This window comes from Falco naumanni, chromosome 9, assembly GCF_017639655.2.
Source record: "Falco naumanni isolate bFalNau1 chromosome 9, bFalNau1.pat, whole genome shotgun sequence".
Classification (NCBI taxonomy): Eukaryota; Metazoa; Chordata; class Aves; order Falconiformes; family Falconidae; genus Falco; species Falco naumanni.
Window position 1 is genome coordinate 24,505,634 of NC_054062.1, and position 15,814 is coordinate 24,521,447.

The 15,814-nt window shown below is 55.6% G+C and overlaps 1 protein-coding gene across 2 annotated transcripts; it reads right to left on the bottom strand.

The window, feature by feature from the left end:
• Positions 1 to 4,523: 4,523 nt before the first annotated feature.
• On the bottom strand, positions 4,524 to 12,900 carry FGF8 (fibroblast growth factor 8). 2 transcript variants are annotated; one of them, XM_040606924.1, is made up of 5 exons: positions 12,754 to 12,900; positions 12,613 to 12,649; positions 10,366 to 10,513; positions 5,979 to 6,085; positions 4,524 to 4,888 (listed from the first exon to the last, which is right to left on the bottom strand). In XM_040606924.1, exons 1-5 carry the CDS (start codon positions 12,783 to 12,785, stop codon positions 4,601 to 4,603), a joined length of 612 nt encoding a protein of 203 aa, XP_040462858.1. In that variant the 5' UTR covers positions 12,786 to 12,900; the 3' UTR covers positions 4,524 to 4,600. The 2 variants fall into 2 exon arrangements, with proteins under 2 accessions (XP_040462858.1, XP_040462856.1); XM_040606922.1 differs by having other exon boundaries at positions 10,366 to 10,546.
• Positions 12,901 to 15,814: the final 2,914 nt, after the last annotated feature.

The following is a 15,814-nucleotide window of genomic DNA, read 5'->3' on the forward strand; positions in this document are numbered from 1 at the left end:
CCCCCGCTGAGCCCCTGAACATCTCGTTTCTGGCTATAAACCCTGTTCCAAGGAGGAGTCTTTAGAGAGCAGGGCTGAGATGATCCCAAACCGTAGCCATCCCCCGCCCCCTCCCCGAGAGGAATTGCTCTCACACAAATGAAACGTGTGTAATTAATGGGCAGGGGGCTGGACAGGTCCGAGATGAAAGCGTTTCCTGGACTTGTCCTTCATTTGCATGGTATCAGAAGCTGTTCAGAAGGTGTGACTTTTCCCACAGGGAGCCCTCAGCTCGGTGGCACAATAAAGCCAGGACTTCTTACCCAGAATTAATTAAAGGAGGGGGAGGGGGATGGCAGGGAGATGTTTGAAAGCTGAGCCTGATGCAATAAACAAACACCCCAGTCCCCCTTCCCAAGCTTCCAAGGGGGCCTGGGCAAGCTCCAACCCTGCCGCAGCATCACGCAGCCCACCCTGCTCAGTGGGCACCCTTCTCCGAGCAGACCTCGTGGAAAAGTTGGGAGAGAAGAGGTGGGAGTGGAGACAACATATACCACAAGGTTTGGGGCTTGGTGCATCAAGCACTGATGCAGCTCCTGCTTAGACAGCACAGACCCCTTTTCTTGCCACTTTGATTTATTCCTGCCCGTCTACGGTTTCTCTGCCATAGCCACGTTTAACCTGAAAACCCTTCTCCCTGCCTGGCATTGCCCTTGTGGGTTTCACCCCACATTTACTCCTTACTTACTGCACCAGCCGGGCTTCCCAGTGTCACCTTGCCAGACAAACCCTCCCAAACATCACTCAGCTTCAGCCTTGCTGCTGTGTCCAGATGGCATTGCACAGCAAAGTCCTGTACGGGCAGGGACACGCATGCGCCACTGCTTGGAGCTCAGGATGGGGCACTCATCCCTGTACCAACAGCCAGGGCAGTGCAGCTCCTCGCCTGCTTCATCTGCCACCTCCCTCCAGCCAGCTGGTGGCAGCGAGGGGACCGAAGGGTGACACTGTGATTGGCAGCACTAGGGACAGGCACGTCCCTGTCACAAGGACTTTGCTAGCTCAGAGCAGGAGTTTCTGCCCAAAACACCCATGCTAAAGGCATAAGTTGATGGAAGCAAACAACCACCTCCAACACATTCCATCCCCAGTGGTCTCCCGGGTCCAGCCCCAGCTCAGCATCCCACAGTCCCCGGAGCCTTTGGGTTGGCTTCGACTCCCAAGCTTGGTTCACACACCTGTTAGTGATGGAGGAGAAAAGAACAGTTCCAGGTTCCTGGGCTGATGATTGACCCTGTGTATTCAACCAGCAGCCAGGGTTTCTGCATCCCTGGAGGAACAGCATGTACCACCAGGGACTGTCCCCTGCATGGGTGGTGGGAGCTACCAGCCCAGAAGGACCACACGCTGAGGACCCTGTGGGCCCAGGTCACCAGGAAGAGCATGAGCTGCTCCAACCATGCCAGGGACCAAGCAGTATCAGTGCAGAGACAGGGTATGAGGAACCATTAATTAATGCACTTACTCATTAACTAACTAGCAGTAGGCTCTTTAATCTTCCAAGCAAAGGCAAAACATTTGCTGGCTGGAAGCTGAAGCTGGACAAATTCAAGCAATAAACAAAGCCCCAAGTTGTAGTGCTACTAGACAACATGGCCACTCAAAAGCCCTTTAATGAAAAGGGGCTAATTAACCACAGACCAAGCAAGCTGGAAAAGCAGGGGTCCCTTCCCAGGAGTCAGGCCTGGGTGCCTTTCACAAAGGCAGGCTGTGGCAGAGCAGACGACAAGGGTTAGGAACGGTGTGTGGTACAGAACTGTGCAAGGACACAGGGGTGTCCATTCCTGGCTCAAACCCCCAGGGTGGTGGGTGCCCCCTGCTCCAACCCTCGGCTGCATCCCGGGATGGCAGAAAGGGGGGAACAGCCTTACTGGAGGCTGAGCACCCATACCATGCCCTTTGCTGTCATTGCTGTCCCTGGGGGACAGATAACAAGGGAGGAGTCCTGCCCCTCTGTTATCCTCACCTGGAGCAGACCTGGAGCACCAATTCACCCAGATTCACAAAGCCATTAGGAAAAGTAATTGGACAAATTAATGAAAGAAAAGCAACCATTAAGGACTATCAGACACCATCTCTGCCTGAGGAAAGGCCAGGAACTATTCACTTTTAGTTGCTGTAATCTGGAAACCACAATGTGGGCTTGTGGCAGCTCTGTGGGCTCCAGGCTTCTGCAGCCCTGGGGTCCCTCCTGGGACAGCGGCCAAATGCCACCAGCACAAACGTCACCCATGACCTCCGCGTGACAGCGGCGACGCTCAGATGCAGAGCATGGCTGAGCCCTCAGCCTCTGAGTTTCCTTCCTTTAAATTAACGATATATGCTGACAGCTCAGCCCAGGCCATGGCATCAGCTGGGGGATGGCTCATCCTCGCACTCCGTGGACAAAGGACACCCTGAGCATGAAGCAGTGTCGCAGGCACCCCACGAGGATGGCGGCACCAGCAATGGTGAGACTCACGTTGCAAGGCTGCTCCATCTCTGCAATATATTTTTTTTTTACATATACAATTCTAGTCGCGCATCTTTCCATATCTGAGACCACTCGATGTATGAATCTCCCCATCAGCTCCTGTGAGCAAGACCCAGCACCTCAGCAGAGCTGAGTATCACAAAAGGTGGAGACCCAACAGCCCGTTTTTCACAGACATCAAGCTCACCCAGAGCAGAGAGGAGCAGACACCAGCTTTCTCTTTTGGAAAACCTCCTTCCATGCTTAAAAACAGTGCAATGGAGCCTTGACCACCATGTCCCCATTCAGCCTGCAATGGGCCTGTCCCCACAGGACAAAGAGGTGGCATCTGCCCATTAAACCTGGAATTTAGTGCAAGGAAAAACCATGATTTCCACAAGACTCATCTGGATCCAGGATCCTGGTGTCATCCTCCCGCTTCCCATGTCTGTTCCCTTGGGAAGGGGCTTGTGCCAAGCAGCAGCCTCAGCCTCATTCAGCACCTCACCATCCTCCTTTGCCCCTCTCCAACTCGACTCTTCAGTGCCCCAGCCCCTCCCTGGAAAGCATCAGGCTCAGTTAGACTAATACAAATTTTTAATGCACATATTAAATAAATATTTCAATCATTTCATATTCAATTTGTACACAACCAAAACAAAACAAAAATCCTCAAGGAAACAGAAAAAAACCAAACAATCAAAAAAGACTGGAGGAAAAGTCACCCCTGGTTCTGGCTCCTATCCAGTGTCTTTGTTTGCCCATCCTGTGAAGAATAATTGCTTTAACCCTCTGGAGAGAGTTGCAGTCCCAGGGCAGCATGCACATAGCAGGACTGGCTGGGGATGTTCACTCAAGAGATTTAACATTTCCTTTAGTTTGTTTTTTTTTTTCTAAACAGAAAATTGGGCTACTGTCAACACAGAAATTTTGGAAGAAAACTTCTCCTTTCCTAGGAGGACAAGGACAGCAGTGGTTTTTTATCAAAAAGCAAACCTGGAAGAAATGGTTGACAATGGAAGTGCCAACCACAAACTGAATATTATGACAAAACCAGCCCAAAATGGCTCCACAGTAATTTGTAAACTTTTTTAATCTTATGGATGAAAACTTCCATCTGATAAAAAATATAGACAGGAAAAAAATATCAATTTTTGGTGAGAAGTTCACATTTTCCACATGGAAAAAAAAGAAAATACCAGTTACCAGCCCACTCCGTGGCAGCCGTCGCCCACTGCCTCACCTTAGTAGTTTAAAACAAACCAAATGCCAAAGATGCTCTTGTGGGTAAGAGGTACCAAGTCAGTTCAGGACTTTCTCTGGGGTGTCCATCACCCCTGTCCCCTCCTGAGAAAAAGAGTAAGTTGGGAGCTGTGAAGCCAGCAGCGTTTTCAGAAGGATGCAAGCAGCTTCCAGCAAGCCCTTGCTCAGCCGAAGAAGCAGGCGCATCTGAGGAAGGAAAGCATCCAGTGGTCCTCAGCCCAGGTGTTGTCGCAGCCAGCCCCCACATGCAGTGCCCACACATCACTCAGCTGCAAAACCCACCTGGGAGGCCTCCAACCATCTCTGAAATAATCCCCTCCCCTTAATTGTTTTTCAACCTCTTCATCTTCTCTGGTGTTAATTCAGTTCATTTAAGTAGCACATCACTCCCAGTTTTGGATTTCCATTTTTTTTTTTTTTTTTGCTTGTTTGTTTTAAATGGTAATTCTTTTCCCCTCCTTTCCCCCTAGAGCTACAAAAAAAAAATAATTACAAAATAAAGCACGACCCCAAACGGACTAGAACATTTCTAAGTGAAGGGTTCTTCCCCTTTCACCAGTCTTTGAACATTTCATTTCTTTTAAAGCTGGAGTACAAAAATAGAGCCTCTCTCTTCTTTCTCTCTCTTTTTTTCTTTTTTTTTTTTTTTTTTTTTTTTTTTGTAAAAACCAAACACCCCCCCCAAATTATCAACTAGAGCAGGTAACTTTTTTTATCCCCCCCCTACCCCCCCTTTTTTTTTTTTTATTTAATACCCATATGGGAAAGTCTCTACATATAGTCCACCCAGCTCAGAGGACAGTCCTCCAGGAGAGGTGCAGGGCAGGGTGGGCAGAGGCAGGCACGTCAAGGGCCCACCCTGGAGCTGGAGTTTCTAGTCCTTTTACTTCTCCGGTTGAAGGGGTAGTTGAGGAACTCAAAGCGTCTGTGGGGCTCGGTGGTCTGGTGGCCCTTGGGAAGCCTTTTCATGAAATGTACCTCCCGTTGGTGCTGCCGGGTCTTAGAACCCTTGCGCGGGCGGCCCTTGCGGGTGAAGGCCATGTACCAGCCCTCATACTTGGCGTTCTGCAGCGCCGTGTAGTTGTTCTCCAGGACGATCTCCGTGAAGACACAGTCCTTGCCTTTGCCATTGCTCTGAGAGGGAACAGAGGAAGAGATTTAAGCAACGGGTGCTGGGTCAGAGGGCTGCTTCTCTCTGCTGCAAACTGGGCTGGCTGATGCTGCAACAGGGTTGCAGTGCCTGGGGGCAGCCAAGGGCTCACTTTTCCCACCTCTTCTCCTACAGGTCAGAATTGCCCAGAATCTGCTTTTCCTTAGAAAGATGTGGGGACCAGGCATCGTGGCATGGACAGATGCTGCTCATTGCGGCTCACATCCCCAGTGTGATGTCAGCCCTGGGCTGTAAGCCCCAGTGCAGCTTGTCCCAGCCTCCACTTCCACTGCAGCCAGAAGGGGATTTTTGCCTGCTCCCATCCTGCCCCCATCCATATCAGAGGCTGGATTGCCTCAGCAGCATCACCATGAGCAAACTGTCCATCTCAGTGGCGATTCACACACCCATCCTACCCTCACTGGGGTCTTTAATATAGGATGGGCATCAAGGGGCAGGAGTGGTAACGTGGGGTCTGTAGGGATGCTGCCCATGGACACAGGTAGCAGGGAGCACAGGGCAGCTGGGGGCTGAGCCCCTCCCCGTAACAGCCAGCAGCAGGACCAGGGAGGTGACCCGAATCAGCCAGCCCCAGGGAAGGAGCTGCCATGGAAAATCCTCCCAAACAATCACTGTCCCAGTGGGATTTTGCACATCCACCCGCCTCTGCCCCCGAGGAGGGTGCATGAGGCTCTGGAGGGAGGGCGTGACTAACCCGTGTGCGGCAGGCCAGGCCTTGGGGCCAGCCCCACGGAGCATCTTAACATTCCTGGCACTTGTACCATGTAATCGGGGAGAATAGCCCAGCAATCCGCCTATTTGTTCGGGGAGATACAAGGAATGCGCCCCACACGGCACCCGCCTGCCTTCCTTGCTCCACGCCTTGCCTCCTGCCACCCGGGCTGCAGGATGGCTCATCCCCCTGTCCTCCAAAAGGCTGGGCTCGCGGAGCTCTGGGGACCCCCACCTCACCTCCCCATCCCCACTAACGGGCTCTGTATTGGGTAAGAGCTCCTCTCTTGGCAACCCCCACTCAGCACCCACACCACTTCCCTGGCTTGCCCAGCACCCTACCTTGCCGATCAGCTTCCCCTTCTTGTTCATGCAGATGTAGAAACCTGTGGCTGCCCCCTTGATGCGCACACGGCTCCCGAAGGTGTCCGTCTCCACGATGAGCTTGGCTGGGGAGAGCAACAGGAAAGAGAGATGGAGGTCAGAGACGGAGGCTCCGGGATGAGGCAGGCACGGGGATGGAAACCCCAGCAATGCACCGTGGTGCTGGGCACTGCAGGCACACGCTCTCTGGTGACTGGGCCACAGAGCCCTAAGATCAGGGCATGAGGTTAAGAGCCTGCCTCAGTCCCTCTACCCTGCCACTGTGTCCCTGCATGACCTTGGGCACATCCCTTTGCCACCCTGAGCTGTGCTGAAGGGGGAGCAGCTCCGCCCCACCCAGCTCCGCAGGGCTCAGCAGTTTAGATGCTAGAGAAGCATCATGGAAGGGAGGCAGGGCAGTGAGCAGGGCACACACCGGCCAGCGGAGAGTAAGCCAGCTGTCCTGCAAACAGAGGCAGGTCTGGGCGAGCCTGCAGGCAGGCAGCAGGCAGGCACCCTCTGGAAGAGCACGGCGTGCTGCCAGCTGTCCCCAGCCCAGGGGACGCCGCTCTGTGTGTCTCTGTTGGGCCAGGGCTGCAGGAGGAGCAGTGACTTTGCAGCTGGCAGGGGAGGCGTGAAGGGTACGGCCATCCTTTTAATGCCTTTCACCTTTGCACGAGTCGAGAGGGCGTATTGATTTGGTCTCAGTTTTTTAATGGAGGCATCGATCGACTTCCGAAGGAGCTATGCAAATCGCTGGGTCGATGGGCCGCCTATAAATAGACCTGTCACCTTCCCTCCCTGCCTTCGCCCTGGGAACCCGAGCCCCAAAGCCCATCCATCCCCAGGGAAGGGGGAGGATGGGGACAGGACATCCTTCTCCCCGGCCCTGCAGCTGCTGTCCCCAGCACAAGCCCAGATGGATATGGTGGCTACCTGTTTGCACCTCAAAAGGGCTGTGCCAAGCACCAAAGATCTCCCCGTGGCACTGAAAAGCCAGCCAGGACTGTCCCATCTCACCACCATCACCTCTTGCCCAGCATCAGCCCCTAGCACTGTAAGTGCAATTTGGCAAGGTAATTAGAGCACAGCCCATGAGCCTTCCAAGTGTCTAGCCTTATGGGAATAAGCCCATTGACGCCCTATTTCTCCTCTCCAACCTCTGCACAAGGGCTGCTTGGTTGCTCAGGACTGTGGCTCACCCTGGCTTGCACATTTCTACCCCAGGATGCTCAGCCATCGGCAAGCCCCAGCAAGAACAACGATGCAGCTGTGAAGCGGGTGGCTTTGCAAAACGATGCTCCGAATGGCAGGAGGCTGTGGGCACACACACAAGCTAAAGCGAGCCTAAATCACCCTCTGGGCCAGGAGCAGACTGCTGCCTCTCTGTCTCCGTGATGCCCTGATCCTGCATCCCAGGCACTGCTGAGGTCAGAGGCACCAAGGGTGGGGGACAGGGGGTGGACAGTGCTGGCAGCAGCTGAGTTGAGCAATGGAAAGGGCATCCCAAAATTTACTCAGGCCAACTGATTTGGCACTGCTGGGCCAGGCAGGCTTGAGGTACATACAGACACCCCATCTCCACGCTTCCTCCTGCTAATATCATCCTGCAGCACTTCTCATCCCCAAACTGCCCCATGCCCCCAGCCCCCCTACCCCAGCTGGGCACAGCCTGGACTATGAGAGCTGAAAAATTTGGGAAGAGCCAGCTCCAGATTATGCCACCCCAGCACCAATGCCCAGAGCCTGGCACACACCCAGAATCCCCAAAACCAGCCACGAGAGCCACAGTACTCAGCAAAGGAAGCGCTGAGACAGTGATCCCCTATTTATCTATATTGGGGAAAGGGTGAGGAATTGATCTCTGAGGCAGTAAAAGGTTCGAGGAGAATTGATTTTTCTCTCAGAGAGATAGAAAAAGCGGGGAGGGAGGGAGGGACAGAGGAAGGAGGGAGGGAGCAGGGAGGCCTCGGCCCCAGTGAGCACAAAACCCCGCTTTAAAGATGCGCGTCACTTCTCTTTTGGCCTTTTTTTTTTTTTTTTTTTTTTTTTTTTTTCTTCTCTTCCCCCTCCAAAGGGCAGCTGTGATTTACAGCCGCTGGCCAGGTTTGCCACCTCGCATGAGCCCAGCCCTGCCACCCGCAGAGGATGAGGACAACCTGTCCCCAAAGACCTCTGTCCCTAGACCCATGCAGGCAAGCCGTGAACCCCACAAGCCCCAGCCCTGACCAGCAGAAAACCCTGGCACAGATGAAACCGGCAAGTTGGCAGGGATGCACGGCATCCCTGGCGGCTCGCGGGGTTCAGCCCCGGCTGCGGCCAGCAGCGCTTTGCTCGGTGACAGGCACAGCCTGCGAGGGGCGAGCCAGGCTGCACCGGCCGCCCGCCTTCCCTCAGAATTAAAAGAAGTCAATCAAATATTGACAATTAAGACAGATAACTGAAAACACCAGACTCGATGTTAAGTCGGCTGTAAAAATATCAACATGGGGAAAGGGGTCATCTGCAAAAATAAATCAACCCCTTTTACACACCCACCCCCCAAAAATGAGATTAAAAAAAAAAAAAGCAGAAGGGAGGGCTCAGGAAGGGAGGCTCTTTGCTGCAAAAGTGGATTTCTAAATAATGATTTGGGGGAGTCCTTATTTTTGGTTTTCCCCTTTTTTGAGGGGAGGGGGAGCTTAACATTTTCAACTCTATTCTTTCACTTAAGTGACAGATTTATCCCGGTAAAATTATGTTTCATGCTCAAACTTTGAAGGGAAAGTGGCTACGTAAATGCTGAAAAAATGCAGCGAGACACACTTGATCCCCCAACTGGACTGCGAAGAGGAGAAAGTATTCAGGAAATGTTAAAAAAGGTGAAAGTAAGAAGCGTTTTAATAGTTCTTCCAGACATGGGGGCCTCCCTAGAGATTCATATAGAACAATCCTGAACCTCTATTTTAACATTTACAGACTTGCAACTCTTTTAAAACTTTACATCTGAAAAACTGCTTGTTCTCTTTCTGGTTTAGATCAGTCTTCATTTTCTTCCTTAGCTCTTCAAATGCTTAACCTTTTTTTATTACATTTTAATAGAGTTTTTCAAGCCACCACCAGTCCCCTCCTTCTGGCCTTATTTAAACCTGGTCATTATTTAAATATTCACTAACTGCTTTTTGAAATCCAGGCATTATAGGTCTAAAACAAGATGGGATTTTTTGCTTGGGAAATTAGCTAATGCCTTTTCAAGCCAGAGCTGCTCCAGGGTGGGAATAATTTATTTGGAAGATTAATGCTGGATGTATGGAATACCATATAGATGGAATCCACGCTGTGCTTGCACTGCTAAGGTCCAGCATGAAATTTTGAGCCAAACCAAAACGAAGAGAGAAAAAAAAAAAAAACCACAAACAAAAAAACCCAAACACCCACACCAGAAGGGGAAGGAAGAAAAAGTGTTTCTACTAATCTCCCCAAGCAAGAAAGGGAAATTGCAGCTAATACCAAAGAAAAACAGTTGTGATTCCTATGTACAACACACAGGAATACAGGCGCTTCCCTGATGCGGGTGCAGGATCTGGCCTCACGCAGCCAGCCCCCGGCAGTGCCGGGGCTCGCTGGCCCCACTGACCCCTGCGCAGCATTTGACCGTCCCAATGTGTCATTAGCGCACACGATCAAAGTATTTGGGCTTTGAGTGTCCCCAGTGGAGGGATCGGACCCCCTGCCCCAGGGAGGGGGGAGGTTTTGGGGAGAGGGTGCCAGGGCAATGGCAGAGGGGCCGTGGCACAGTGCAGGCTCTTGTGCCTGCAGAGTTCCCCTGCTTTGTCTCTGGAGACGCTGCAGCATCTTCACCCACAGCCAACTGCCTCGCTGAGCCTCTGCTCAGGGTTTGTTTTGAGGAAGGAGGGGCAGGGAAACGCCACTTTGGGCAGTTCTAGTGTAGGGAAGGTTTCCAAAGCAGCCGTGTCCCCCTGCCACCCTCCACCCCCTTTTCTTTTTCAACTTTTCTCTCCATTTCTTTTCCAAAAGAAAGTCTCAGAAATTCCCAGCCCTGCAAAGGGCTGAAGTGACTGATGCTGCTCAGCACACTACAGCCCCAAGCCCTCCAAGTCAGGTGCAAACCAAGAATGAAAAAGAAGGGAGCAGAGCCCATCTTGCAAGAACCAGTCCCCTCCCTCAGCACAGGGAACCTGCCCTCACCTTGAATCACACAGCCGCTGATCGCTGACCCCTATGTTCTCCCTTTACAAGCCCCCACAAGCCGAACGATTTTAATGATTTCTGGCTAACAAACAGGACGGAAATCATCAATCGCTGCGCTGGGCTGCGAACACCTCCCCAGCTCCCCCACACACCCGCCCCCATTGCACGTCCTTACCGTGCACATCCCCATCCTCTGCCATCGCATTGATTTTCTTGTTGTCCAAGATCTGCACATGTTTCCCACTGGTCCGGCTGTACAGCTGGTAGGTACGGACGAGCCGTCGGCTGAGCTGATCCGTCACCAGGCTCTGCTCCCTCACATGCTGTGTAAAATTAGGTGGGGACTGAACAGTTACCTTTAGGAAATTAAAAAATATACGACACACCATTATAATCTCTACTCCTCAGAGGAACGAACGGGCTGAGCAGAGATCGCCGGCCTCCAGCCAGGCTTTACAGGGAGGCACAGAGCCGGGACGGCAGTGGTACCTCTTGCGCCACCAAAGCCTCCCTGGGAGAAGGAGCATTAAGCTCCAGGACACAGCGACCAGAGCCCTTTACAGAGCCGTGCCAGTTCCAGACATGCCCTAAGCAGAGATAGGCAGGTGACCCGGGAGCATGACAGGGCTCAGTGACCCCAGAGGCGCCCCGGGGACTCAGTGGGTCCCAGCTGGCACTGGGGTACCAAACATGGGCATCAAGGCTGGGAGGTGGAGGGGGTCTGGAGAGGGGCGGGAGGGCGCTGGGCTGCCCCCCAAAGGGGCTGACACACTCATCCCGCACCTTTCTCGCCTCTGCAGGAGCACACTACTGCTGCTGCTGCCCCGGACACGTACCCCAACAGCTGCCTTTCCTCTGGGTCCCAAGCTCTGCTCCCAAACACCCCACTTACTGAGCTCTTTAAAAACGAAGTCCCCAGAGAAGGTAGAGCTATAAGGTGTAAAAATCATGAGAAAACCATGCCCCAGCTCAGGTATAGAGTGGCGTAATCACCCAAGGATACACACGTGCTGCCCATGCAAACCTGTCCCTCGCCCACAGCCAGCTGTTCGGTGCCGGCAGAGCGGTGCCCATGCCCAGCACACCCGCTGGCCCCAGAGCCGCAGCTGAGCTCAGCCCCTCCAGACCTGACACTGTTGCTCCTGGGCTTTAAATGATTTTCATGAGCGGCCAAACCTGCTCCCCCCTCAGCCCTGGCTCACGAGCTTGCACAGAAGTCTTTTTTTTCCCCCCTCGTCTCAAATCCCTCTTTTAAGTCTGGAAAGTTTCGCTGCTCCCTGACATTTATAAAGATGTATTCTGAGCAAATGTTAGGAGATAGCTCCTTTCAACATCAGAAGGCTGGGACTACCCCCCACCACCCCCACATCAAATGGGAAGATTTCCTCCCGTCTTCAACAACAACAACAGAAAAACCCAATAAAAGCAAAAGCCACTGCTCTTCCAAAGCTGGCTTTATAGAGATATCTCCCCTTGACAATGTCATCTCTCTCCCTCCGCTTCTGCCTGTGCATGTGTGTTTCCTATAGACGGGTTTTGGATAATGCAGCAGGATTCTCTCCCCAGCTCTGATGAGGGTACCATGTGGAGGAGAGGTCATTAGCCATGCTGCTATTTGGTCTCCATCTCATACTCCAAAATATTACAGCAATGTTTTTATACAACTGCACACTCCCAGCGCTTCGCTCCCTCCGCTTTTCGACTGGAAACTAGATTTTTATTTTTTCTTTTTTTTCCAGCCTTCCAGGAAAATTTAAAAAAGGGAGCTTAAAGGGCATTTTAAACAAAGCTTTTGCACCTGTGATCTCAGGGGGAAGGGGGGTTTCACCCCAGTTTGCAGGCACACTGCTCCCAGCGACCCGTGCCTGCTGGTATGCGGGTGTTGCACAAGCTCTGCCCAAGCTGTTTAATCTATTCGTGACACTTCTGTCTCTGGCAGATACAAACCAGCGATGCTGAAGTCTGACAGTTTTAAGCTGAATCAAAACCTGCGCTTTTCAGTAAGGTTTTAGCGGCGTTTCTTTCCTCTTTTTTAATTCCGCTTTACTTTTTTTTTTTTTGGATGAAGCGGCATAGGAAGAAAACGCCGGACAGGAGGAACGGGGGTATATCCACAGTGCCATTCAGAGGCGGGGAGGGACGGGACCTAAAGCTGCTTAAAACTAACCCTGCGCGATTCGCTGGTACCCCGGGAACCCCCTGCCTCACAGCCCGAGCCCGCTGCACGTTATTTTGCAGCCCGGGGGGGGGGCTCCCCCCTCGGCCTCGGCTTTTTACAGCCGGGCGACTTTTGTCTCCTGGGTTTTAAAGTGTTTCTCCGTCCTCCCTCCCTCCCTGCCGAGCCCGGGGCGCTCGGCGGCGGCTGCGGGGCACCCCCCAGCCCCCGGGGACAAACAAAGCCGGGCGGGCAGCGGGCACTTACCTGGGCTTGCAGGCAGAGGACGAACAAGTGCATTAACCTGGGAGAGGGGAGAGAAAGCAGGAGAAAGGTGTGAACCGGAGGGGGGGCGGGGAGGGGGGGGCGGCGGGCCGGGGGCAGAGGGCCGGGGCTGCCGGTACTCACACGTAGCTGAACAGCGAGGAGCAGGGGTCCATGGCGGGGCCGGTGCGGGGCCGGGAGCCCGGGGCCCGGCGGCGGCGGGGAGCGCCCGGGGGGGCGCGGCGCGGCGCTGCCTCGTCTCCTCGCCTCCTCTCGCCCTGCCGGCGCGTCCTCGCCCCGAGGAAAGGAGGGCACAAGCGGCTACAGAGGGGAAAGGCCCCCGCCCGCCCGCCCGCCCAGCCCCCGGGGCGCAGGGCCGGCGGCCCCCCCGCCGCGGGGCACCCCCCGCCCCGCTCCGCTCCGCGGCCCCGCTGCCGCCCCGGGAGGCGGCGAGCCCGGCCCGTGGCCCCGGCGGCGGGGGCGGGCGCAGCCCCGGGGGCGATCGCCGTTACCGCAGGGGGAAGCCCGGCCGGACCGACGCCCCCTCGCCCCCCGACCCCCGGCCCGGCGGTACCTGCCCAGGCAGAGGGGGCGGCGGGCCAGGTGTCGCCTGGCTCGGGGCTGGCACTAAGCGCCGGGCTCCGCGGCGGTCGCCGCCGGCGGGACGCCGTCCCAGCCCCGTGCCTCAGTTTCCCCATCCGTAAAACGGGGCTTAAGGGCTGGGAGGGAGGGAGGGAGGGGGCGTAGGGGCTGCGGTTCCCCCGCTGGGGGCTCGCCGCTCCGCGGGCGCGTTGTGGATTGGGACCGGGCAGGCAAGCCCTCCCGGGACGTGCCAGACATTAAAAGGATTACCGGGAGGGGGGAGGATGGAGGGGGTCGGAGTCCCGAGAGCGAGCGATGCTGAGCAAATACCGCAGCCGGGGTGGGGAGCGGGCAGCGGGACCCCCCCGAGCATCCCCGCCGGGCGCTTACCTGGTGGGGCGGGCGGGCGCCCTCAGGGCCGGCGGTGCGGGGCCATGGGGCCGGGCGGCGGCGGCGGGACGGGGCTCAGCCCCGCAGCCCGGGCAGGGCCGCCGAGGGCTGCATTGTTCCGGCGAGCCCCGGCGCTCCCGGCCCCGCCACCTGTTGCGCACCGGGGCGGGGGCTGCGGCGGGGCTGCGGCGGGCGGCCCCCGGGGCCGGTACCTGGCCGGGGCCGGGGCCGGCGCCGCCTGCTCGGCGCTGAGTGACAGCTGCTAATTTGCCGGCCGTGCCCCGCTGCCGGTCCCCGCGCTCCCCGCGCCCTCCTTTATCTTATCAGAGCCCATAATTACAATTGCTATTTTGTTTCCTCGAATCAGCAATCAGCGCTATCTGCCGCCGCGGGAGAGGCAGCTCCTGTCAGCCGGCCTCTGAGTGACAGAGCGGCGGGCTGCACCGCCGCACAGGCACACACGGGCGGGCACGGCCCGCCTGCACACGCACACGGCCCTGCACACGCCTGTGCAGCCCCTGCACACACACAGGCACGCACGCAGCCCGCACACGCACCCCCGTGCAGGCCCTCCGCGCGCACACAGCTTGCACACGCATACGGCCCTTCGCACGTGGCCCGCTCCTGCCCACTCACACCCCTCACACACACAGACCCCCTACACACATGTGACCCTGTGCACACACACTGCAGCCCCCCCCTCCTCAGCACAGGCACGCACTCTTTGCTCACCCCCAACCCCAAAATACATTCCCCCCCCCTACATGCACATACACACACCAGTCACAGGCACAGGACGTTTCTCCCTCTCGCACACACGCTGACATCCAGCTTGCGCATCTTCCCCCTTGCTCAGGCACCCAGTGCCCCCAGACACATGTACACACACACACACACCCCCCCGCACACTCAGCCTTTCACCCCAAAGTGCTGACTACAACCACCTCCAGGGATGGATCTCCCAGGGATGCTGGGGGTCTCACCTGGGCTTGCCCAGCATCACCATTGCCGGGGGGGTGCTGCAGGCTGGCAGAGGAGCCTGGGCACTGCCCATCCCTGGGCTGGCCCCACAGAGCTCAAGGCAAAAAAACAGCCCCTGCCATCAGTATCGTCAGACCTAGCCCAGCACACGGCAGGCAGCTGTCTTGCTCCAGCCAAAATTTCCCACAAAATCAACCCTTTGTGCATTTTTCTTGGTGCAAAAGGCCAGAAGGATGTTTCTGAGTGGTTTTCCTACATGTAGAAAGAAGTCTTGGGCCAATCAACTGGAAGTCTTCAGGAGCACCACAGGAACAAGCAGGGTGGATACCGAGGGTGCTCTGCTGAAGCAGAAGTGGGTTTCCATGGGTGGCACACGCTCGTGCTCTCAGCTTGTCAGTCCAGCACACACTTGGGAGAAAAACTCTCCATGTTGAGCTGTGCGAACAGCTGGTGTGCCACAGCATGACCGAGGCAGTTCCACATATCCACCTCTCTGGGTTGCCTAAGGAAAACCAGGCAAAACCAGAGCAGGCAGCACTAGATGTTCCCAATGCTCTAAATTCAGACAATCCTTGCTTTTTTTACGTATAAAAAATTCAAGAGGCTTAGGCACTGACAATTTCTCAGATGCTGCTCTTGCTCACCAGCGGCTGCCCCTGCTTTACCTCCGGCGGGCACAGGGTTGGGCCGCGCGTTATCCTGCACACCGCACACCATGTTCAACAGCACCGTGTCCAGCACAGCCACAGCCCAGCCTGCTTTAAACTGGGAGATTTATGGTGTCCCGTACGGGGTCAGAAGCAGCCGTGAGCTGACAGCCCTGCGTGGCCCCTGCCCTCGGCAAACAGGCTCAAGTGCCAGTCAGGGCTGTAAAATCGAGCCGGTGCGGGATCACCCAGGGGCGGCCACACTTTGCCTGACAGTAGATGACAGACGATGCTCCTGCCAGCCATCCTCGGGCCCACAGACAAAGCCTCCACAGCCCCCATCCTACCCTACCTTTGGGCAGGGGACAGACATGAGCAGGGTGGTGACAGCAGCCGGGGACAGGCAGCATCACGGATGCTGGGCTCATCCCACCTCTGCTGCTGCCTCAGCTCATGGCTACGGTCTGGTCCTTGCCAGGAAGCTGGGTGCCTGCACAGAGGCATTTGCCTTCTTCCCTTGGTGCTTCCTAGCCCACCACAGGGTCACCCATGTTTGCATCAAGAATACATCCCACGCGTCCCCTATTTGTTTTTTAGGGTTTAAA

Excerpts from the sequence above, each read along its gene's own strand:
- FGF8 (XM_040606922.1), bottom strand. The coding sequence starts at position 12,785 with ATGGACCCCTGCTCCTCGCTGTTCAGCTACGT. Across the intron at positions 6,086-10,365 it reads AGAGGATGGGGATGTGCACG|CCAAGCTCATCGTGGAGACG; the intron begins GTAAGGACGTGC and ends TGCTCTCCCCAG. Across the intron at positions 4,889-5,978 it reads AGGGGAAGCTGATCGGCAAG|AGCAATGGCAAAGGCAAGGA; the intron begins GTAGGGTGCTGG and ends GTTCCCTCTCAG.